The following is a 25265-nucleotide window of genomic DNA, read 5'->3' as shown; positions in this document are numbered from 1 at the left end:
TGCAAATGCAGCAAAGATGAGAAGAAATCTAAAAGAGGGAACCTGAAATTTATGTAGGTGCAGTGCTCATTTGATGCATCTTTTAGCCAGAGACTTAAGTATGACTCCAGGAATAAATGAAAATGTTGCTGAAATTGCAAAATACTTCATCACTTTTCTTCAGCTTCACTGAAAAGAGCAAGATCCAAACTAATTCTCCCCCATGGTTTACAATTGAATTCAGTGGTTGACTGCTTTGAGCTATTTATTAAAAAAAACTTGTCTATTCTGATAACAATTTACAATGAAAATCAGGACAAAATAAATGGAACTATCAGAGCCAAAGTAGTCAACATCAGACTAAACGGAAATGTAGAAGATATGCTGAATGTCACAAAATCCATTTTCATTGCCTTGAACAAACTGCAGAAAGATTGCTGCTGTATTGCTGATACAGTCGACTGAAGAAAGACTCCAACAACAAAAGTTATATTGCAGGTAGTAAAGAAGGGGATGGATCAAGCACTTATTCCACCTCAATTTCTTGCCAATATTACCAACCCAAAATACTAGAGTCGATATCTCACTATTGAAGATGCTGCTGCTGCTATAGCACGGCATCTAATCTCATCAATAATGCCATAATAGATTTCAGGACTGGAGGTGAACCATTCAAGTAATACATGTTTGCTGAAGATATTTGAAAGAACATCACACCAACAAACTTGTGGTAAGTCCCTAGCTAAGCACCTGGAACCAGTTTGCTGAAGTGCTAAATCAGCTTTTAACAGCAATAGCCTCTTCTGCAGGCACAGAAAGAACATTTTCTTCATTTGGACTAATTTATTCAAAGTTGAGAAATCAAATGGGAGTTGAAAAAAAAAAAAGGCAGGAAAATGTGTCTTTTCCAGTCTATGAATAAAAACGATGAAGGAGGGGATGAGATCTACTAGTTTTAAAAGTTTGAAGAACAGCCTAAGTGACTTAGGAGACTGTGCTCTCATTTTCAAAATACTTAGGTGAGTAGAAACTTGAGCTCCAGTCTAAGCTAATCCTAAAAAATACAAGGTGAATCACATAGTGCACAAGCGAAGCAAACACTGCCAAGGGATTCCTCTTGCAGCCATGGACATGAAAAAGGAACATGGGGCAGGTGAGCCTGCTCCACTGCTCATGCCCTCAGTGAGGGACACGAAATGGTATAGAAACAGCCCCAAAAGAAACTGCTGGCCAAAAAAAAAAAAAAAATCTGATCTCAGGCGTATGGAGTGCATGTGATCCAAGAGTGGAATCTGTGTGGACAACACAGAAAGAATAACCTTCTGTTTCTCCATCTGCAGTCATTTCATAACAGGAGAAGAAAAACTAGAAGAGAGTTGTGCTAAACTCAAAGAAAGATGGGTAGAATGAAAATGGCTCATGCACAACCCCAGTCAGCTGCACTCTGCAACCTGGTACAAAAAGTACAGGACTTTTGCATGCAAACACAGTGCTATCCCCCTCTTTGATGCGCCTCAAAAACAGGAAGCAGGACACAAAGAACAATGGATAGAAGAGAGGATTAAAAATATATGAAAGCCAACAGAAAACAGTGGTAGTTTTTAAGTATCTCACATGATGTTCCACTAAATTTAACTTTTAGCAGCCAGCTCTACTACTATTGCACAAATAGTTCTGTCTTTTCCAATTTTTTTGTTTTGGTTTGTTTTTTTTTTGTTTTGGGTTTTTGTTTAAGAATACAAAGAGTGCTACATTGCCAAAGAAAGACACAAGATATTCTTTCCTTCCTCTATCTGCCCCTTGCCCAGATAGCACTGATGTCATTAATTCTTAGGGTATATCTACACTGCAATTAGACCTGCAGATGACTCTGGCTAAGGGGCTCAGGGGCTATTTAAATGCAGTGTAGACGTTCAGGCTCAGGCTGCAGCCCACACTCTGGGCCCCTCCCACCTCAGAGTCCTAGAGCTCAGGCTCCAACCCAGGTCAGACTGTCTATAAACAATTAAACAGCCCTTTAGCAGAAGCCCTGGGAGCCCAAGTCAGCTGGCACAGGCCAGGGTTGGGTTTTTAATTGTAGTATTGGCTTTATACCTACCACTTCCTAAAATCCTGAGGGAACTACAACTAGTTTTGTATAGTTCACTTCCAACATACCAGTGTTAAGTCTATTACTTACAGGATCCATTAAAAACACTCGTGAAGCAGCTGTCAGATTTAAACCAACTCCACCAGCTTTTAGGGATAGCAGCATTATGGTCGGGGACCCTTTTTGGCTGTCTTGGAAACTCTGAATTGCTTGTACTCTCTTCTTCTGTGGCATGGACCCATTCAAACGAGTAAACACAAACCCTGATTCTCTGCAGTAAAGAAAAACAACATTTATCAAGTTACTATGACAACAGGAAACATCTATTTAAAATCCTGACCTCTGCTGTGAATGTTTAAAAGGTTATGCTTCTAGTCAAAACAGAAATTAAGATATATGGATCTATACCACTAAACAAAGAGTAATAGGATTCTCTTATATTCTAAAAGAAAAGCACATTTTGTCCAATTTATTTGAAATGGACATTTCACAGACATTTCAGCCACTTAAGAAGTACAAAATTATAATTAGTTCAACTTACTTCAGCGGAGTTTCTATTAGAGACAGGAAAGTGGTGAACTGAGAAACAATCAGACACTTTACAGCTGGATTCTGCTTCCTTAGGTCTATCAAAGCATGCATTAGAGCATTGATCTGAAATGCCAAAAATTAAGATTTATGCAATAGGGTTATGATCCCAATCTTTTGGATACTTCAAAAGCTTTGTGCTTAGGTACTGTGCTGATGGCTGATAATTTACCCTGTAATAAAACAGGGTAATCCTAAAGAAAATTTGTTTTTTAGAACAACTCCTGAAAAGAAAATAAGAACTGGCCAGTTTTTATGGCTATAAAGGTAGCTATTGGGAAGTTGGCAATGTTTGGAGAAAGTTTCCTGAGGAATTAATATCAACCTAATCTGTGTATCCAATGCACTTTTCTCCTACTGACAAGCGTCAACAACCTTCTTCAGGCCAGAAAGCATGCAAAGAGGAAGGACGTGGAGGGGGAACTCAAAGCAGTGAGACTGAGGTAGGGGTTCTCGGCGGGACCAGTGCTACAGAATATCAGAGGAGGAAAAGGAAGATCAAAGATTCCTTTTGGAGCTGAGAGAATAAAGAGTGACCTCCCTCCACCTTTGAGCCCAAAGGCCAAATACTTTTGTTCTTCAGCTTCTATAACTGTCAGGATAGAGATATTTTTAAGGGCTCAATATATACTGACTTTGAAAGGGCAGTAACCTTCTTGCAAATTTAAATTAAGTTTGTTGAGAAACAGTCAAATTCTGCAATTAAAACCAAAAAAAGAAATCAAATGAAGACAGGAAAATTTCAGATTTGGCAGTAAGACCTTGTACACTGATGAGGTTGAGGCTAAACAAAAAAAGGTAAACTTTAAAAACAGATATAACCAGCTAGGTAAACTAGTGAAATAATGTTTCTTAATAAAACATTTGTGAAATATAATGTCTGAAGCTCATTTATTTTAAGAATTTTAATGTGTGAAGCTCAGCAATTTTAAGAATTTTCTAAAGAAATGTATTCATTCATTTCTGATAAATTAAAGAGGATTTCCTTACATTTAGTTACAAAATATATCTTCAAAAGAAAAAAACATTAGGATTTCTGCTCTTTTAGTGAAACAGTATTTTAACTAGTACACTCCACAAACAGCCCTTCGCTAAGGGAGTTCTAGGTCAACAATACTACTTAGCTGCAATTTGCACTACTTTTGTCTGTTTCCTTGTTGCAACCAAGGCTTGTGGTAGGATTTTATGGTTTTAGTAGTGTTGTATTAACTTGATGTATACACCGAAAATTCAATTTTAAAGAGGAGAAAAATATTTCTATATAACGTGCTAGATTTCACTACACAAGACAGTGGGAAATTACTTTTGAACTGGATATCCATTCCCGATCACCCTTCTTCTCAAGGCTAGAATCCGACTCCTCCAGAGGACATTCTACCAAATGTTCTACTCGAAGTTCGTTCCTACAAAGAGGACATTTGGCATTTGGCTATAAAATAGAAAGGGAGTTGAAACATTAGGAAAAGCACTTTCTTCATTTTAGATCAGAACAAGAGCATTTTCCCCCTGAAAAGCTACTTTATCACTTGCACATCAAAGAGTTCCAAGATTGCCTTTATGAAGTACATTCAGTGAAATTGAGAATTGCATTCTCATCCACGCTAATTCACACATGGCACATTATTCCACATGACATAACTCCTCCAACCACACCTGACACTGCAAAAACAAGATGATTGTATGTGCTACACCATGAAGACTACACTGATGTTTCCATTTTAATACTATTTTATTCACATTTCTTAAAAAAAAATTGAAAATATTTGTTTGGAACAATGCAAACATTTGTTTATTTTTAAACTTTGAGCTAAATATGGTATATCATTCAGGTCCTCTGGAAAAAAGAGGGAAGAGAAAAACTCTCTGTATTCAAAATATCAGAAGCAGAAAAATAAACCATTTTTTAAAAAAATCTGAGTTCTTAGATCAAGGACAGCCTTCTCTTTAAAAATGAAATGTGAAAGATTAACTGCAAAGTTAAACACATCCCTACCCTTTTGCTATATTTAGGGGCAGATATTTGGACACTAGCGGTCATTTTTTTATAGGTGCAAATAACTGCAGACATGATTTTATGCCTGCAAATATTTGCTCTCACTGAAAATAGAGACCTGGTTAAGGCAAGGCCAAGAATTTCTCTATTAACATTTCCATGGGGCAGTATTTGACAAACATAGTATGGATTGTCTGTGCTGCAGGAATGCAGAAGGGCAAGAGTTTTAGTCTACCATCTCTACAGAAGGAAAGGGAAAGGGAAACTTCTTCCCCCCCGTCCCCCTCTCCCCGGGGGGGAAAAAAAACAAACCCCACAACCCTAACAATGGTCTTAACAAAAAAACTTCTGGTTTGAGGTTTTGACTGCTGAATTATGACAAGAGAGAATGACATCCATGTAAAAAATAAAGTGTGACAATTTTGAAATAATTCTTCTCCCCTGGCAGTTGGCTAACACAAGACTACTCAAAAATTGTAAGTTTTCACTATATTGTTCGCAGTGTTGTAGCCGTGTTGGTCGCAAGGAATTTTTTAAGTACATCAGAAGCAGGAAGCCTGCCAAACAGGCAGTGGGGCCACTACACAACAAAAAAAAGTGTTAAAAGAGCACTCAAGGAAGACAAGGCCATTGCAGAGAAGCTAAATGAATACTGTGCATCAGTATTCACTACAGAGGATGTAGGGGAGATGCCCCAAAAGAATATCTCTGATGTGGGTAACATATCTGAAGGACTGTCCCAAACTGATGTGTTAATAGAAGAGGTTTTAGAACAAGTCAATAAACTAAACAGTATTAATTCACAAGGACCAGATGGTATTCACCCAAGAGTTCTGAAGGAATCAAATATGAATTGCAGAACTACTGACAGTAGTATGCAACCTATCACAGATATCAGCCCCTGTACCAGATGACTGGAAGGTAGCTAATGTAGCGCTGATTTTTAAAAAGGGCTACAGAGGAGATCCTGGCAATTACAGGCCAGTGGGCATTTTGGTGGAAACTATAGTAAAGAACAGAATTAAACAGACACACAAATAAATACGATTTGCTGGAGAAGGGAAACGGAAATCATGCCTCACCAATCTATCCGAATTCTTTAAGGGAGTTAACAGCCATGTAGATAAGTTGACACACTACTTGAATTTTCAGAAAGCCTTTGACAAGGATCCTAATCAAAGGCTCTTAAGGAAACTAAAGTAGCCACGGAGGGAGGGTCCTCTCATAGATCAGAATTGATTGAAAGATAGGAAAAAGGCTAGGTATATATGGTCAAGTTTTCACAATGGAGAGGTAAACAGCAGGATCCTCCCAAGATACAGAGACTGGAACCTGTGCTGCTCAACATATTCATTGATGATTTAGAAAAGGGGGTGAAGTGGCAAAGTTTACAGACTATACAAAATTATTCAACATAATTAAGTCCAAAGCAGACAGCTAAGAGTTACAGAAGGGTCTCACAAAACAGGGTGACTGATCAACAAAATGGCAGATGAAATTCAATGTTGATATGCAAAGTAATCCACACTGGAAAAAATAATCCCGATTATACATATTCAATGATGGGTTCTAAATCAGCTATTACCACCCAAGAAAGATCTTGGAGTCAACATGGATAGCTTTCTGAAAACTTCAGCTCAATGCACAGTAGTGGTCAAAAAGGCTAACAGTATGTTAGGAACTATTAGGAAAGGGATAGAAAATAAGACAGAAAATATTATAAATGCCACTATATAAATCCATGGTGTAATCACATCTTGAGTACTGTGTCCAATTCTGGTTGCCCCATCTCAAAAAGGATACAGTGGAACAGAAAACATTCACAGAAGGGCAACAAATATATATGATCAAGTGTACAGAATGGCATCCACACAAGGACAGACTAAGAAGATTAGGGCTATTCAGAAAAGAGATAACTAAAGGGCAATATGATAGAGGTCTATACAAATCAAAAATGGCATGGAAAAAGTGAATAGAGAAGTGCTATTAATGCTTTCACACAACACAAAAACTAGGGGTCAACCAATGAAATTAATAGGCACGAGGTTTAATACAAACAAGAGGAAGTCTTTTTTCCACACAATGCATAACTAACCTATGGAACTCATTGCCATGGAATGTTGTGATAGCCAAAAGCATAACAGGATTCAAAAAAGAAAAGGTCCTATCAATGGCTATTAGCCATGATGGTCAAGGACGCAACCCCATACTCAGGGTAACCCTAAACCTCTAACTACCAGAAGCCCAGAGTGGAAGAAGAGTGGAACATTTCATAATGCCCTGTTCTGTACACTCCTCCTGAAGCTCTGGTAATGGTCACTGCTGGAGACAGGTTACCGGACAAGATGGACCATGGTCTGGCCTAGTACGGCTGCTCCCATGTGAGAGAGACAGGGCAGGTGAGGTAATATCTTTATTGGATCAGCTTCTAATGGTGGAAGAGATAAGCTTTTGAACTACACAGACCTCTTCCTCAGGTCTGGAGAAAGTAACCAGAAAGTAACCAGTCTGAGCTAAATACAAGGTGGGGCAGATTGTTAAGCATAGGAGGTTCAACACATGCTGCAGGAGACCACTTAAAATGAAGTGGGCAATTAAGGATTAGCAAGAAAGAGGGTGTGTGACAATTTCCCGTACTAAGCCATAAAAATCAGTGCGCGTTTTTAATGTCCAGCAGAGTTGTGAATTTAAGTTCCCAGGCTTGTCTTTAGACGGCGTTATGCAGGTTTCTTTTGAGGACTGGGACCAAGAGGTCAGATATGGAGTGATCGCTTTATGACAAGTGTTCATCCACAGGTGATATGGTGTTTTTGTCTTTTATCATTTTTCTGTGTGAATTCATTTGACAAATCACATCCTGGAACAGACCACCCAAATACCCCAGAACTTTCTGCAGCACAGAAAACAACAAACCCATGGACAGCACACCCTTAGTTGTCACCTACCATCCCCATACTGGAACCCATACAGGGTATCATTAAACAATTACAACCTATACCTGATGGGGACCACACAAGGAAATAAATCTTTACTAAACACCCTCTTCTGGCCTTCAAACACCATCCAACCTCAGCAAGCTCATCATCAGAAGCAAGCTCCCCAGAGGCCAGGATACAGCCAACTCAAAGCAGGGCCAAACAGATGCAAAACATGCAGACATATCTCCACAGCTGAAGTGATCAAATACCCCCAACAAACACACCTTTCAAGATGAATAGGTCTTACACATGCCTAATGCAACATGTAGTGTACCTCATCCAGTGCACCAAATGCCCCAAACACCAAGGGTTGAAAATGGACAACCAGTATGCTCTTGAATGAACTCACACCGAAAAATTTAAAGGACAAGAACACCAAATCATTCCTGGCTGAACACTTTTCACAAACAATCACCTCAAATCTGACCTCTCTGTCCCCTTTCTCAACGGAAACCTGCATAATCCCTTCAAAAAACAAGCCTGGTAACTTAAATTCATAAGTCAGCTCAACATTAAAAATCATGCACTTAACAGAGACTTCTGTCACACCTTGTATTTAGCTCAGATACACTGGTTGCCTTCAAGACATGAGAAAGATCTCTATGTAGCTTGAGAACTGTCCCTTCCACCAACAGAAATTGGTCCAATAAAAAAAAAAAAAAAAAAAAAAGAAGGTTACCTAACCTACCTTTCCTCTCTTAGTTTTCACAATCTTATTCTATCATTCACCAACCTTCCACTCAGTTTACTATGGGGATAGACAATTGCTTCACCAATCCCAATATAATGTAGGTAACCTCAGAGTGAACTATTATAAAATGGTTAGCACTGACCTCTGGTGACAAATCCAGAGAGTACACATTTCCTTTGCTCAGCGCATATGTATGCGGTTTGAACAGATGTCAGCTGGCATACAAAGGGGTTGGTGGGTCTGCATGCTGCAGGGGAAATTACAAGACTGCTGGGGCTTCCAAATTATCTTTTTTACTCACTTGAACAGATTACAAACAGAACTGCTAAAAAGGATCAGTTTTCATTAGGGTCTCCTATATGATGCTACTGACTGCTTCAGTTACTGAATAATCTTTTTTAAGTTCCAGTTAAATAACTGCTGATAAACAGTTTAATAGAAAGGTCTCAGATGAATAGTAAAGATAGGTGTTTTTGTCCTCACTGGGGGAAAAAAAACAAAAAACAAAAAACCACACACCTTACTTTTTAGATTCACTATTAATTGGTCATCTTCAAACAAAGTAATTTTGATTTCTTTTAAATGCAGATGGAGAACATGCTAGCCAAAGGCTTGAAGAAAGTATGCATACAGCATATCCACAGTGATAGTCCTGTGGAGGTACACAGTACTATACATGATGCTCTCATATTCATTTCCAAGACTAAAAAGGAGTGACCTGGTATAGCACAGCAGTAATCTCAAAAGATTAATCCCATTTTATCGTGAGAAAAAGTGAACAATGACCGGTAAAATCTGCACTGGAAACAGTTGCGAGGCTCTCATTAAAGTTTATGGGATATGCGGGTGCAAATCCAAAGACAAAATTTGGGCCTTGGGCTGTTCCAGTAGGCTTAGCATACATCAGTATATTCTTTAGCCTTAAAGCTGCTCTGTTTATTAATAGGATTATGATTTGTCATCTGGAATGCAACGTTACCTCCGCTCTGGTCCAGATTCAATCTTTGTTGCTTTGGGATTAGTCACTATGATTAAATGCAACAACAAAATAGCTAACCTGTTCACTTTGGATGACTTCACAAATGCATGGTTTACAAAACACATGTGCGCAGTGTGTTATCACAGGAAGGTTCAGAGAATCCAAGCAAATTGCACATTCTTCATCTGAGCCAGAGCTGAGAACCAACTTCATTTTATTTACTAACTTCTCACGTAATTCTTCAGGAGTACTATAACCTAATATATATAGAAAACAAAGTTTTGTAAAACAAAAACAAAAAAAGATTTTACACATGGGGCCAGATCATCAGCATAGTTCCATTAAATTCAACAGAACCATGTTGATTTACACCAGGTGAGGATCTGGCCTACAATTTATAAACACACTTAAATATGGCAGAATCAAGACTAATTCTGTATTACTATCTAAAAACATTTTTATGAATATTCAATTTGAGTCACTCAGACTAAGCTCAAGAAACCCTAACTGACTAAGGGCACACTGACCAGTACATGGTGCAACGTGCTCAGTGACTGAGGGGAAAAGAGCAATGTTTATGCAACAACAGTTTTGGACAGTGATTCTATTATGGAGATATTGGTAGCTACTCTGTAGTTGGGATTGCACTGTGATTTCTGCTTAAAAGGAGGAACTAATCCAACTGTTTCACACTAATTGAATGTAGCATCCAAATTTAGCACAGTAAAACTCTACATGGAAAATGTATGTCCTATGAATTTTTTTTTTTTTTTAGGAATAATGTTTAGCAACATTTTAAAATGCTCTTTGAAGTTTTGCCCCATTTTCTCAAATTTCTTTGTTTCCAGAAGCTCTAAACTTCATACTGATACTGAAAACATCTTAGATATATGATCATTTTGAAATTTTAGAACTGGGCATCAGAAGTTATTCCTTATATTCAGGATATCTCAACTGGACTGTGCTAAATGCAGTCAAAGGACCTACTCAGATCCAGCAGCTACTTTCCATTTTCTGAAGTTACAGGGGCATCTGCCTCTGCAGTGGAGCTGCACACTCTTGGATTCCAAAAACTTGGCCTTCAACTCTCACCCTTCCCCCCACCCTGCCATAACCCCTATAATGGCAAAGAATCATGGGGAAAGAAAAACCCATAGCTTGCAACTCCACTACAGAGGCAGTTTCTCCTTCTGATAAAGCTACAGGGCTGTCCCCCAATGCCTCACTCATCTTCTTGTCCTCAGAAGGGGAGAAGTGTGCCCAAGACATTAATAAACTTTCTATGGCTCAGCAGAGCACAGCCGTCCTCTGATAACCCTCCTGCAGTTCACCAGTCAAGAGCTTGACTGAGGTCTGTAACAGCAGAGCTGTCAGATTCAGGGAGGAGTATCATCTCCTCCCTGTTTTTCGCCTCCATGACCTCCCATACTGCTCTGCTTCCCCCACATGTACTTGCCAGACATATTCAGTTTTTAAATGTGTACTAGTGTTGATAGATCTGCATTAAAAGCAGAATATAGTAGGAAAGGTGGACAACATGGTGGGAGCAAGGCTACCGGGGGGCAATTTAGGCTGTGAAGGGTACTGGGGAGGAGTAGGTCAGGACAGGGAACAAGGCATAGGGGCAGGGGAAGGAAAGGAGGTCATGGGAAACATCAGGGCTTTGCAAAGGGCTTACAGGGGAGAATACGTATTAATACCAAATAGCTAATCACATGTATTAAAAAGAAGACGGCCAACACTGGTATATACTCATTAAACCCTGGTAATTTCCCCCACCATAAAAACCAAAACATGTACCTTAAAGTTAAGTTTGCTAGACTGTACATCCAAATTCATTAAAAAAACAAAAACAAAACAAAACAAAAAATGCAGTTAAGACATTCAACACCCTCCTCCCATCTACATGCCGCTCCTCATTCCTCCACTCATAATATACATAGGTCCATTTTCATCCTTCAAATCAACATGTAGTTTTAACTCAGTCCACAAATATAAAATTCACTAGTGCATGCATATGCAGACTTTACATAGCAATTACAGAACTGATATCAAATTTAGAATGACAGATCACCCATTCCCAAATTTTCATAAGCATTACAGAAAAAAACAAAAACAATCTCACAGCCACCATTTACAGAGACCGCATACCTCATTTATTTACACACTAATACAAAATCATGTATGGAACTACAGTACAATTTATAAAAGCCACCCTAACCCTATATTCATGATTAAAATACATCAGCATTTGAACATTCAGAATGGTTGTTCAAGAAAAAGATAGTGGAAGAGAGATATTTAGGGATGACAATGTGAACCAATGAGTGAACTGTAGATGGGTTGATGAATGACTAAGCTAGATATTTTGGTTTTTTTTATGGCTTGTCTTTGGTGGGATATGAAGACTAGCATAGATGACTAAGTTAAGGGGCGCGGGTAGGTGGGGGGGATGTTTTAAAGATCAATCTAAAATTCCAAATACTGTAGGTAGAACACATTAATATACCCAATTAAAGACTAATTGTTTTTGTCCATAATACAGCAGGTAAAAAGTCTATCAATAACATTTCTATTCTTGGGACTTGAACTAAAATGCTGTTATAGTTTTTAGAATGATACACGGAAAGTACATCTACTCACCTATTTGACAACTGGAAGATGATGTATTTGTGCAAAGATGAGGATGACAACACAGCTGCCTCAATCTGAGCAAGACACCAAGGACATCTGCATAATGTGCCAGAACAGTTCCTTCATTAAAATACCTGAAGAACAATTTTAATATTACAGTGTGAAAAACATTATACCCTAAATACATGGTCTCGATGGGTCAAGTTCAGCAATCTAAACCATGTCCTATTCTTACAGTCACCTTTTACCTGTTTTTCATGCAAAACACGCCCTTTCATGTTTTTTTTGTTTTGTTTTGAAATGCGTACACACCCGAATGGCAAAACTGGAGCACTGCCATTTATCTAAACAGTGGTGTCCTGAACATTAGTGTTATCCCTGAATCTGACCCAGACTTTAATGGAATTGCAGCCAATTACACTCTGTACTTTAACTCACAGAAACCAGGGACATCTGGATGTCTGAACATTCTCAGCTGTTAAAACTTTTTGTGGTGTAGATTTTCAAAGAGGTATATGAACTTTTAGTCACCTATTTTACATTGGCCCTGGTTCTCCACTCACCCATACTAGTGTAACTTCATTGAAGTAGGTGGGCCACCAGCTAATATAAACTATGTGACTGAAACCTTGTGCAATGCTTTGAAAAAATTACTGCTCTGGGTAAGGTGTGTGCGCCACGGTTTCTTTGACCTCAGTTTTGTTAAAGCTGTGAAATGCAAAAGCAAAACTGAAAATCCTTCAAGGTTATCTAAACTTACTAAGCTATATATATGCGCTTACCATACAGGTCAAAATAGGAAGTTCCATATACCATCATATATCAGTAACTAGCTCCTAAGACTCATTTACATTTAAGTTCTACTTTTTTCCTGAAATAGTGTATGAGAATATATGTAATGTTCTACAGAAACAAGTTTTTCAAGTGCTAAAGAATTATTTTTAAGACTACTGTTAGTGTATTTTTTGCTTCTCTCAAAGACAGTTAGGCTCATTTATGACCTATGCTAGACCATTCTTCATTTTCTTCTTCATGCTAACAATTGAACAGATGTTACCGTCATTTGCAGTTATTAATTCAGGGCACACTAAGAGTGAAAAGTGGGGGAGGGGGGGGAGGGAGAGAGAAAGAGTTTGGCATATTTTAGATACATTCTGCTATTACAGCTAATATGCTTGAAACATCTGGACCAGTAGTTTTCAGAAGTCAGACTACAAAGAAAACTGACAACTCTAATAGCAACTGCACAATCTATCTTCTTTCTATCTACCTGCTAATAGCAGCTTTGCCTTCGTTCTTCACAGACTGATAGATTTTTCTCTCTTCCTCTGTAAGCGTAACATGCTGAATAAATACCTTACGTTCTGGTAACTCCAAAACAGGCTTTCCTTTAATTTTGCTTGTTTTCGTTCTCCTAAGGGTGATGTTTTTAATTAGGGACTGTAAACGCCTAGAAAAGACACATGAACCAGTCTTTAATACACTAACACAAATTACTAACAGTTTTTTTATTCAGTTTACTATATAACTGATTCTTTTGCATAAAATCTAAGCTTGATAGTATGCTACACTGCACTAAAATTAAGTTATATACAATATATTGCATTTAAAACCAAAAATGTACATTATGTTTAAACAAAGTACAAATGCATAAGTTTGTCATGATGCACTGGCAATCAAAGATCAGATTTATTATCCACAAACATTTTACAAGCTCTTCATACCTCAGTCCCCCTTGGTCTCCCAGCATGACAGGGCGCTGGATTGTTCTGTGCCACCACTCTCTATCAGTAAAAGGTTTCAGTTTTAAAAAGGAGAGAAGAGACCACAAATCCTTTAAGGAATTCTGGATAGGAGTGCCTAAAATAAGAAAAAGAATCTGGAAAACCTTAAGAACCAAAAATATAAATTTGATTAAAAGTAGTCCACCCCTCCACAAATATATAGAGCAAGGCTTTAAAACTCAGAACACAGAAATTTTTTCTTCTTCAGATTGAGTCACAGATCCACGATATGAAACAAAGTACTAGTCTTCACAAACAAGGCACCATTACACTAACATACACTTTTTCAGGGGAGTCTTTCTGCAGCTATCTCAACTACATATTTTAAAAAGTATTAGTTTTGCCATATAATTCCACTTTAGAGAAACAGGCAGAAATTTTGTTCAGTTTTTCAGAATTGACAACAAATGGAAAAAAATCCATTATTCACCCAGTTCTATTCATAATACATGCCTTTGGGGCATTATTCCTTAGACAGCACATGTCTGCAAGTTGTTGTAGATGGTTTGCAGTTAACTTAGGCCCCAGTTCAGGAAAGCAGCCCTACTCAGGCCAACACTTAAGCAGATGATTAAGTGCCATTGATTTAAGTCAAGCACGTGCTATGTGTTGGCCTGAATCAAGGACTAGGTGAACAAAAAATCTGGGTTTCAAAGAAATTGAACATGTTGGTTGGTGAGCCAGTCCCTTCCTTCTTTGCTGGTCATGTAAAATGAAGTTGGGATAATAGCATTATTTTAAATAGTTCAATTTGGTTGCATTCTCATCAACTTTTATAAAGATGATAGCAGCAGCAGCAGCTTTCTATGGACTTCTAATTTGCTACTGAGGACTTACGAAAAACTCTGACGTTACTTTTTCAAAACCGTTTTACGATCTTCTTTCTGAACTAAGATTAATTTAAGAACATTCCAAAATAAGTCTGAATTTAGAGCCCAGCAGCCAAAATAAACGTTAGGTTTTCTGGATAAAACCAAAATGAAAACATTTCTTTAAAAATGTAGGGTCACTGTAGTACAAAAAGAAAAGGAGTACTTGTGGCACCTTAGAGACTAACCAATTTATTTGAGCATAAGCTTTTGTGAGCTACAGCTCACTTCATCGGATGCATACTGTGGAAAGTGTAGAAGATCTTTTTATACACACACAGCATGAAAAAATACCTCCTCCCACCCCACTCTCCTGCTGGTAATAGCTTATCTAAAGTGATCACTCTCCTTACAATGTGTATGATAATCAAGTTGGGCCATTTGATTATCATACACATTGTAAGGAGAGTGATCACTTTAGATAAGCTATTACCAGCAGGAGAGTGGGGTGGGAGGAGGTATTTTTTCATGCTGTGTGTGTATAAAAAGATCTTCTACACTTTCCACAGTATGCATCCGATGAAGTGAGCTGTAGCTCACAAAAGCTTATGCTCAAATAAATTGGTTAGTCTCTAAGGTGCCACAAGTACTCCTTTTCTTTTTGTGAATACAGACTAACACGGCTGTTACTCTGAAACCTGTAGTACAAAAATAAAGGTTAACACTGCGATTACTGTGGGGTAAAATATTTCACCTGTCAGTATCCATCTTCTCTGTGCCTCCAGATTTAATGCAGCTTTAGTTTGCTGAGCATTTGGGTTTCGAATAGTGTGCCCCTCATCCAACACCACTCTCAGCCACTTTAATCTGTGTAACAGGCTATCACCTCTGCTCTGAAATAAAATTTTATTTTTGATCCTGTAACTCAAATCAAAATAGATCTTTTTGAAACTATGATATAGCAAGTCATACACCTAACACATATATAGCACAAGTGAGGTAGATTCATTAAAACAGATTAGTAATAGTAGAAAATATATTCATTTTTATCTTGCTTACTCATCAAAGAATAGTAAAACGAGGAATGTGAGGAACCCACTCTTGGATTTAAAGAATCCCTGGAAACGTACATCATGTGCCTGGGACTAAGAGGATGCAAAAGGGTGACCAGAGTGAAGGCATGGAAGCCAGATCAGAGGAGCGGGAAGGGGGCTTACTGATGCTAAATTAAATAGGAGGGACCATTTCAAAGATCTGATACCCAGATATTTAAAAAGGACCGAGATTTGTATGAAAACAAAGCTAGCCAAATGCATGAATTCACGTATAACGGCTATCCTTATTCAGGAAATCAATATATCCCTCAAAAATAATCAGTTTTTACATACTTTCATAGATTATGCATAGGGCCCTACCAAATTCAAGGCTATGAAAAACTAATCACGGACCGTGAAACGTGGTCTTTTGCGTGCTTTACCCTATATAGATTTCATGGGGGAGACCAGCATTTCTCAAATTGGGGGTCCTGATCCAAAAGAGAGTTGCAGAAGGGTTGCAAGGTTATTTTAGGGAGGTTGTGGTATTGCCACCCTTACTGCTGTGCTACCTTCAGAGCAGGCACTCAGCTCTGAAGGCAGTGCCCCACCAGCAACAGTGCAGTTGCAATCCCATGCCATCCTTACTTATGTGCTGCCGCTGGCAACAGTCGTGCCTTCAAAGCTGTGATCCCAGCCAGCAGCCACCGCTCTCCACCTGCCCATCTCCGAAGGCAGCCGTGGGGCCAGCACCAACCCAGAAATAAGGGTAGCAGTATCAAACACCCTCTTCCCCCACTCACCACACACACAATAACCCTGTGACCCCCTCCACAACTCCTTTTTAGGAAAGGACCCCCTACAATTACAACACCGTGAAATTTCAGATTTAAAAATAGATGAAATTATGAAATTTATTATTTTTGAAATCCTATGACCATGAAATTGACCAAAATGGACTGTGTATTTGGTAGGGCCCTCACTATGCAATTCAAAAAGCTTTACTGAAATGCCATGGCTGTGTAAAATTAAGCAGCAGACAGGGTTGGTACATTTAGATCCACTGCAGAGAGCTCTCCAAATTGAGCTAACAGAGTAACTAATAGCAGTAGTACGTGGTCATCCTTAGCGTGGATCAGCAATAGAAGGGGATGGGACATTTTGCCAGAGGGTTTCACAGATTTTTTGCTGACATCAGAGGAAAGGTGAGACTCGGGAATCTTGGGTTCCATTCCAGGCTTTGGAGGGGAGTACACTATATAGTGAACACGAACACTTCTACCAAATTCCCTCCCCTCCCCCCACCGCCACCCTTCAAACTCAACCTCTTCTGCCCAGTCTCAGTCCTGTGTCTTTTCCATCCTGGCTCCTTGTCCCAGTCCCATTCTCCTTGTCTACCCAATCCCAGTTCCCTTGCCCAGAAAATCCTTGCCTCACCCCTCAGGACTCCACGTCGGTTATTCCCCTCCCCCACTTTCATTCCCCCTGCCCAACCCTAGTTCCCATCCATCCCCTAGCTTCCTATCCCCAGTCTCCTTGCTCACACGATCCTCTGCCTCTTTTCTACCCCAGAATCCATCTGCCCCTCCCTCCACACTCCCCATCCTGACTGGCCTCCAGGGATTCTCATTCAGTTTTAGTGTCCCCCATCTCCCCAGCTCTTTGTCTCAGGTCTCTTTTCCCAACCAGTCCTTGTTCTACCTTTGCACCCAAGTTCCTTGTCAGATCAGTCTCCCCTCCCATCTTATCTCCTCCCCCATTGGTTCTAAGTCCCAGTCTCTCCCTCAAGCTCTTCATCCAATCTCAGTCTCTACCCACACCTCTATCTGCTGCCTCTCAGCCCATCTACCCCCTCTACTCCTAGTCCCAGTCTCCTGGCACAGCTAGTCCCAAATTACCAATTGCCCACCCCACCCCACGTCCCAGTTTTCACCTTCCCTCCAGTTGCCTGTCCTAACCTGCTCTCCACTCAGGTCTGACTCTTGTCCCTCTGCAAATGAAACAGATAGCTTCCTCCTCCATGCTGCCAGGGGACTGAGCGCTAAAAGATACACACTCCCTGCTCAGTTCAGATGCTCAGATCCAGCACAGCCCACTGCTACCCAGAACTGAAATTGTAGGGAAAACCCTGCTCAGCCCCAGGCTAGATCAAACCCAATGCAGTCAGAATCTGTGGGGAATTTAACTGCTAAAAATCAAAGAAATGTCTACTAAGCACTTAATACAATAGACACATTCAAAGAAAGCCTCCCACTCTCCATAAACGGCCATTTTGGGTTTGTTTGGTTTTTTATCATCTGATACAAAAAGTTGCTAAAGATATTTAGTATTTTACTTACTCCATAATCACTGGCTAAAATGTTGTAGGTTGTTAGTACTATGTCTTGTTTTGAAATAAATGCTGGGTCTTTGCTGCGGTCAGGACCATAATAAACATATATATTCAAGCGAACATCTGGTCTGATATGTTGTTCAAACTGGTCCTGAAAAGAAAAGTCATTAACAGAAACTGCAATTAACCAAATGTTGCCACATAACTATATTCCTTAAGGATGGCTTACAAAACAACTGTAGATTCTGTTCCGACTCTGTGGCATACTGCAACTACCAATGGTGGAACATAGGACAGACATAACAAAAGTCAATTGTTTTAGGGTAAGAGAGGCAGAGGGAACTGTAGCAGCCAACTTAGTTACAGCAAAAACAAAGCAAAGCTGTATAATCAGTCACAAGTAATTGTACTGCAATGGAGTTGAGGGGAGGGACAGAGGGAGGAGACCATTTTTTACACATGTAAATTAAAGCTACAATGGCATTTCTGAATAAATAAGAAAAAATAAATGAAAGCGACAGGTTAAAAATTACTAGCATTTTTTCGAGATCTACTTTTCATCATTAGTGTTTAAATTTTTGCACTTCTTTTAAATAAAACAGTTAATCTTCACTTGTCACTTTCATTTTTGTTTCTAAAGTGTTTCGCCTTTGTTGCTCTCCAGCACTGGCACCATGTTGCAGAATTTGAGCTGCTGACAAAAAGAAGGGGTAAAGTCTAAGGAAACTGATTTCAATAAAAGTATCACAGTTCTAGGACACAAATATAATATATGGAGGGAGTAATTTAATCTCCCTCAATCAGTTCTCCACACAAAGCTTCATTTGTAGAGTTTTCTGCAAGTTTCTCCATTACTGAGTAAGTATTAGACAGCATTTCTTCTCGTAACTTTATTCCAGCATCTTCATGAATCACCAGACTCTAGAGAAGGAATTATAGCTAGAGATAGGCACGATTTTTCAGATGAATAGTTTATTCCCCCCAAAAATTGCAGTTTCAGTTGATTCAAAACTATTTGCGAATTTGTCAGTTTCCAACAATGAAATGAAAACAGTAGTTTCAGATGCTAAAGTCCAGAGTCCAATTTTGTAGTTTTACCAAAAAAAAATTTAACAGGCCAAGAAAAAAACTGAAAAAGCAAAAGTATTTTCTCCCATCTCTTTTCAATTTTAATTATCTCTGTGTTGTAAAATCCGTTAACATAAAGCTTCAGCAGAGACATGTGATTTTTAAGCTGACTATCCCTTTAACATGTTTACAAACAATGAACAACTCTCCTGCAATAAAAAAGGAGGGTGGAAATGTGAACCGGTGTGGAACCCATTTGCTCAGTAATGACTCCCCTCACAGGGTGACCAGTATTCATAGCTCTTTAATGGACATGAAATAAATCACATGCATCAGTGAATAAAAGCCATTCAGTCTCATGGCTCTATGATGTCACTTCAATTTGTTCTAGTATCAAAAATTACTAGGGCTGTCAAGTGATTTAAAAAAATAATCGCAATTAAATCACCCTGTTAAACAATAATAGAATACCATTTATATAAATATTTTTGGATGTTTTCCACATTTTCAAATATATTGATTTCAATTACAACAAAGAATACAAAGTGTACCAGGGTTCACTTTATATTTATTATAAATATTTGCACTGTAAAAATAAAAGAAACAGTATTTTTCAATTGACAATACAAATACTGTAGTGCAATCTCTTTATCATCAAAGTTGAACTTACAAATGTAGAGTTATGTACAAAAAATATCTGCATTCAAAAATAAAACAATGTCAAACTTTAGAGCCTACAGGTCTACTCAGTCCTTCTTCTGGTTCAGCCAATCGCTCAGACAAACAAGTTTGTTTACATTTGCAGGAGATAATGCTGCCTGCTTCTTGTTTACAAAGTCATCTGAAAGTGAGAACATGCATTCGCATGACACTGTTGTAGCTGACATTGCAAGATATTTACGTGCCAGATGTGCTAAAGATTCATATGTCCCTTCATGCTTCAACCACCATTCCAGAGGACATGGGTCCATGCTGATGATGGGTTCTGCTCGATAATGATCCAACGCAGTGCAGACCAACACATGTTCATTTTCATCATCCGAGTCAGATGTCACCAGCAGAAGGTTGATTTTATTTTTTGGTGGTTTGGGTTGCTCTTTTAAGACTTCTGAAAGCATGCTCCACAGCCTGTTCCTCTCAGATTTTGAAAGGTGCTTCAGATTCTTAAATCTTGGGTTGAGTGCTGTAGCTATTTTTAGAAATCTCACATTGGTGCCTTCTTTGCGTTTTGTCAAATCAGCAGTGAAAATGTTCTTAAAAAGAACAACATGCTGGGTCATCATCGGAGACTGCTATAACATGAAATATGTGGCAGAAAGCGGGTAAAACACAAAGCAGGAGACATTCAATTCTCCCCCTAAGTTCAGTCACCAATTTAATTAACGCAGTTTTTTTTTAAACAAGCATCATCAGAATGGAAGCACATCTTCTCAAATGGTGGCCAAAGCATGAAGGGGCATACCAATGTTTAGCATATCTGGCACATAAATACCTTGCAGTGCTGGTTACTGAAGTGCCATGCAAACGTCTGTTCTCACTTTCAGGTGACATTGTAAAGAAGTAGTGGGCAGCATAACTCCAGTAAAATGTAAACAAACTTGTTTCTTAGTGATTGGCTACACAAGAAGTAGGACTGAGTGGACTTGTAGGCTCTAAAGTTTTACATTGTTTTGTTTTTGAGTGCAGTTATGTAACAAACAAAATCTACATTTGTAAGTTGCACTTTCATGATAAAAAATTACACAATGATACTTATACTTATGAGGTGAATTGAAAAATACTATTTCTTTTATCATTTTACAGTGCAAATATTTGTAATAAAAACATTATAAAGTGAGCACTGTTCACATTGTATTCTGTGTTGTAATCGAAATAAATAGATCTGAAAATGTAGAAAAACATCCAAAATTTTTAATAAATTTAAATTGGTATTCTATTGTTTAATAGTGTGATTAAAACAGCAATTAATCTCAATTAACTCAAAAAAATTAATCGCGATAAAAAATCACTTGAGTTAACTGCAATTAATCAACAGTCCTAAAAATTATCTATTTTTTGAACAACTGCTTTATTTCAAAATTAGGAGAAGCAGTAATTTTTAGTCACATGACATGTTACTGGAGCAATGTATTTGTATTGTCATAATTAAGAGTCAAAACATATTAAAGAATTAACATGATAATATAAAACCTACAATCCAGTTGCTTAGGACAGAGAGCGGACAGATGATCAGTGTTGTTCTGGGACCCTCTTCAGAATCATTTTTCTTAACAGACTGTACAATTGCAGTACCTGAGAAAATAGAAGTGACACTTAGCAGGATAATCATTTACCTTAATCCTTTATTTTGAAAGATTATAACAAATACGATGCTAAAAAAATGTGAGTAGTTCCCTGAAGTCCTTTCGGAGGTCCCCATCAAAATAATGCAATCTTCACATGATAAGAAACATCTGTATAGTATTTCAGTTTGAAAAGAAAAATTCATAAGGCTTGTGTTTATTTCTTCATTACCTTTTTTCTTTGCTTTCTTTTTTAATGGAGCGGATGGAGATGCAAGAGCAGACGCAAAGCCTGTGTCTTCTTGAATAACGCAAGAAGCTGCTGCCAAAAGACCACATCCAAATGCAAGACATTTTAAAAATGTGTGCATGGAGAAGTATATTTTTATTACATTTATGTTACACTAAGTATTAACCAAATGAACTGATTTTCTCACTGTTTTACAGGTAGCTACTAACACGGAGTAACTCTCAAAGGGACAGAATCTATCGGCCATTAGGACAAACGATTTAGCACAAGTTTCACTCCAGAAGTACACATAAACATAAAATACTTTAGACTTGTTTACACAAACACTCAGCGCACATCAAGCTGGGGTGTAAATCTACCCTCTGCTAGCCTGCCATGCATTAAGTGCCCATGTGGACCCTGCTGCCAAATACTAAAAGTTCCCTAGTGTGCTGTAATTGTTTCAAAGCAGCATAGATCAAAGCGCACTAGGGAACTTTTAGTGCCCGCCAGCTGTGTTCTCACAGACACGTAGTCCAGGCAAGGTAGCATAGGGTAGATTTACATCACAGGTTGCTGCAAAGTGTTTGCGTAAACAAGCCCTCAATGCAGAGTACCTATAGTCTTTCAGATTTTCTTCCATGAGAGGTATTTAGTCTGACAGATAACATATGTTCTTGTATTTTTAGATTAGCATCTAAGCATTTTATCTTGTACTATAGCTTTGCCTTTCAAATGTGCTTTTTCCATTTCTGTGCTTACATACTACTACATCCTTGTCAGAATCTAAAGCATCTCATGTTTCCTCACTACACCTTCCACCATCCCATCCCTTTTACCAAGGAGGAAAGGATTCTCTTCAAAGCCTGTCACATCATTACTTACTTCTTCAGCCAGAAAAGCTGTTACGAAACATAAGCCCAGGGAAGGAGTGCATCACCACTAGGCTAGCTGAACAGTCCTTTCTTAAATAAGAGTTCAAGGTTCTACTTCTAATTGATAAATTTACTCTTATAGGTGGTTAAACCGAGTTACATGCTCACAGCATTAAACACATGTCCACAGGAGTTTTACTGAAACATTTTAATATAGATTCTTTTCTTGATAAGAAGTTGGTCTGAAGTATCTTCTGGTGTACAATTTCTGCTTAAATTTCTGGTATGGAAAGATTTATACTCCAAAGAAACATACTTTTACTTCTCTTTCTGGTTGCTGGGAGATCTTTTTCACATTTGGCTGAAAAGAAAAACAACTATTTAAAAACTGAATGAAATTAATTCTATTTTAATCCAATTATTTAAGTATAGCTTACTTCTTGTTTGTTGTGGTAGCCACTCTTCAGATTCTTCTGAGTCACTGCTTACTGTATATTTGGGTTTCTCAGCTTTAGCTCTAAAATATTAAAACAAAAACCCCTCACAACCAGTACTAAAACTTGAAGACCATGTTTTAGCCACACAGACTAACATGCAATAGATATGACCAATATGTTTTGAAAAGTTCCTTGGAGGATGGAGGGAGGCAGGGGGACAAAACAAAACATACTCTGCTCATTGTTGCACTTCAATATGCAAAAAAAAAAAATAAATAAGATCTGTAAACAGACTATTTTCTCATAAATGTAAAAAAAAAAAAAAACAGATCTTTACACGAACCAATAAAAAGAACAATCTGTGCCATGATGAAATGGCATGAACATATCAATATGTTTCAAACTCAAATCAAGCCAAAAGCTGTCCCTTTTGTCTACAGAACAATGTATCTAAAGCAGCAGTTCTCAGACATCACTGTAGTGTGACCCCTTCTAACAACAAAAATTACTACACGATCCTGGGAGGGGGGGACCAAAGACTGAGTCCACCTGAGCCCCGCCGCCCTAACTCCGCCATGAGGGGGTGGGGGCCAAAGCTGAAGCCCAAGAGCTTCTGCCCTGGGCAAGGGGCATGTAATCTTAACCCTGGGCGGTGGGGCTCAGGCTTCAGCCCGGGGCGGTGGGGCTTGGGCTCTCGCCTCCGCCCTGGGCCCCAGCAAGTCTAACACCAGTCTTGGCAACCCCATTAAAATGGGGGTCCCGACCCACAGTTTGAGAACCCCTGATCTAGATGTGAAACACTGACAAAAACTATTGACATTTAGCAGGACTTCAGAAGTTTTTTAAACAATAAATACAGACTGATTAATTTTAATTGTGAAGTAGATACCTGGCACTGCTATCATGCCTATCGCTCAATTTCAATTAATGGTCTTTGATACTTCCCGCCTTATTATATACATTACATCATATTTCTGACAACTATAAGCTGAAGCTTGGGAAAGCAAAAGGAATATTGCTGCTATGGACACTGGCAGATAAACAAAGCAATCTAACCTTGTTGTTTACATTCTTTAAAAAAAAACTGAAGAATGGGTATCAAAACAACATTACTACAAGAATGGATTACAGTTAACACCTTTGATACTATTATACTGACAAGAGGAATAATAAAAATTTAGAACAGGGGTCTCAAACACGAGGCCAAGCTCCCCGCACCCCCCCCCGGAGTTATTTCCTGCGGCAGCCAAGCTCCCCTCACCCATCGCCCCACCTCCTCCCCAGTGCGCTGCATCCCTGCTCCTCTGCCTACCTCCAGGCGCTTCCCACCGCCAAACAACTGTTTGGCGTCACTTAGCGCTTTCCAGGAGGGAGGGGGAAGGAGTGGGGAGCCGTGCGCTCCAGGGGGGAGGCAGAAGAGGTGGGGCAGGGGTGGGGATTTGGGGAAGGGGTGGGAAGAGGTGGGGCCTCATGGAAGGGGTGGAGTGGGGCGGGGCGGGGCAAGAGCCGGGGGCAGGGAGGGGGCTTTTGTATCTTTATATGAAAAGGTGTCAGCGATGCGGCCCTCGGGCCAATGTACTAATCCTCATGTGGCCCTCGTGGTGATTGGAGTTTGAGATCGCTGATTTAGAATGTAGGCAAGAGTCACTTAGGAAAAAAAAAGTTCATGATGGGCAGAGGAGAGGACACCAAACACTTACCGCCTAGATAAGATCATCCCTACTCCAATCCAACTGATGTAAAAACCTGAAAGGGACTGCATCTTCTAGTTTTTTGCTAATCTCTTTAACTTTATTCAAATGTCATGTAGCAAGCCAGCAAAGAGAAAAAGTGTGTTTCAGGATATTACCTTTTTGGTCGGGAACTAGAACATTGTGACTGAACAGTTTCACTCTTCTCCTTTACATTAGAAATGCTGGGCTCCACATTACAGCTGGTCTCTTTAGGAAAAGAGAGAAAAGAAAAGAGAAAAGAGTTATGAAAAAGGAAAATACAGTCTTTTTGCTGAAAGCCAAGCTACTTGATGAATAAAACTAGTACAGATTTAGATCAAAAATAATGTTCTCAATTCCTCAGAGTGAAATTAGCATAACTGGCACTTCGAGTCACAATTGTAAATGTGAGATAAAAATACTATGAAGATCTTCCTAATATATTTCCAGCCATCTAAAATGCTGACATATTAAAGCAACCACTCACCACCTTGCCCAGGTAAATTTGCATACAAAAGAAGTCAAAAGGTGTTAATGGCCTGTGTGAATGCCCCTGCATTCACACCCTACACACTATTGTAGTAATCTTTGTAGAAGGTGTGCTTTTGTAAGATATTTGAAAACTCATACTTTGCTGGTCAATATTGACCTGATAACATTCATGTGGCAACACTGTATGTGAAGTTATAAAACTACTGTGTATGATGTTCAAAACTCACGTTCCACCAAAGTGGTCAAAAAGTCCTGTCTTGAACAAAGGAGTACGTTTGCC

General features: G+C 38.9%; 1 protein-coding gene across 4 annotated transcripts in view; it reads right to left on the bottom strand.

Annotated features, from left to right (window-relative positions):
• Positions 1 to 25265, bottom strand: part of HLTF (helicase like transcription factor) — a 45617-nt gene that overhangs the window by 5766 nt on the left and 14586 nt on the right. For 2 of the 4 annotated variants that reach the window (XM_037908505.2, XM_037908507.2), the window contains 14 exons: positions 24631 to 24721; positions 22782 to 22861; positions 22661 to 22705; positions 21473 to 21562; positions 21153 to 21250; positions 17898 to 18041; positions 15279 to 15417; positions 13656 to 13791; positions 13202 to 13381; positions 11941 to 12065; positions 9376 to 9554; positions 3960 to 4085; positions 2610 to 2722; positions 2159 to 2339 (listed from right to left, as the gene is read on the bottom strand). In XM_037908505.2, the coding sequence (XP_037764433.1) occupies positions 2159 to 2339; positions 2610 to 2722; positions 3960 to 4085; positions 9376 to 9554; positions 11941 to 12065; positions 13202 to 13381; positions 13656 to 13791; positions 15279 to 15417; positions 17898 to 18041; positions 21153 to 21250; positions 21473 to 21562; positions 22661 to 22705; positions 22782 to 22861; positions 24631 to 24721 (1727 nt within the window). The remainder of the gene's footprint in view (positions 1 to 2158; positions 2340 to 2609; positions 2723 to 3959; positions 4086 to 9375; positions 9555 to 11940; positions 12066 to 13201; positions 13382 to 13655; positions 13792 to 15278; positions 15418 to 17897; positions 18042 to 21152; positions 21251 to 21472; positions 21563 to 22660; positions 22706 to 22781; positions 22862 to 24630; positions 24722 to 25265) is intronic. The other 2 variants (XM_037908506.2, XM_027819838.3) reach the window with 2 other exon arrangements.

Source organism: Chelonia mydas, chromosome 9 (assembly GCF_015237465.2).
Source record: "Chelonia mydas isolate rCheMyd1 chromosome 9, rCheMyd1.pri.v2, whole genome shotgun sequence".
In the NCBI taxonomy this organism is placed as follows: Eukaryota; Metazoa; Chordata; order Testudines; family Cheloniidae; genus Chelonia; species Chelonia mydas.
This window is presented reverse-complemented; position numbering and strand designations above follow the sequence as displayed.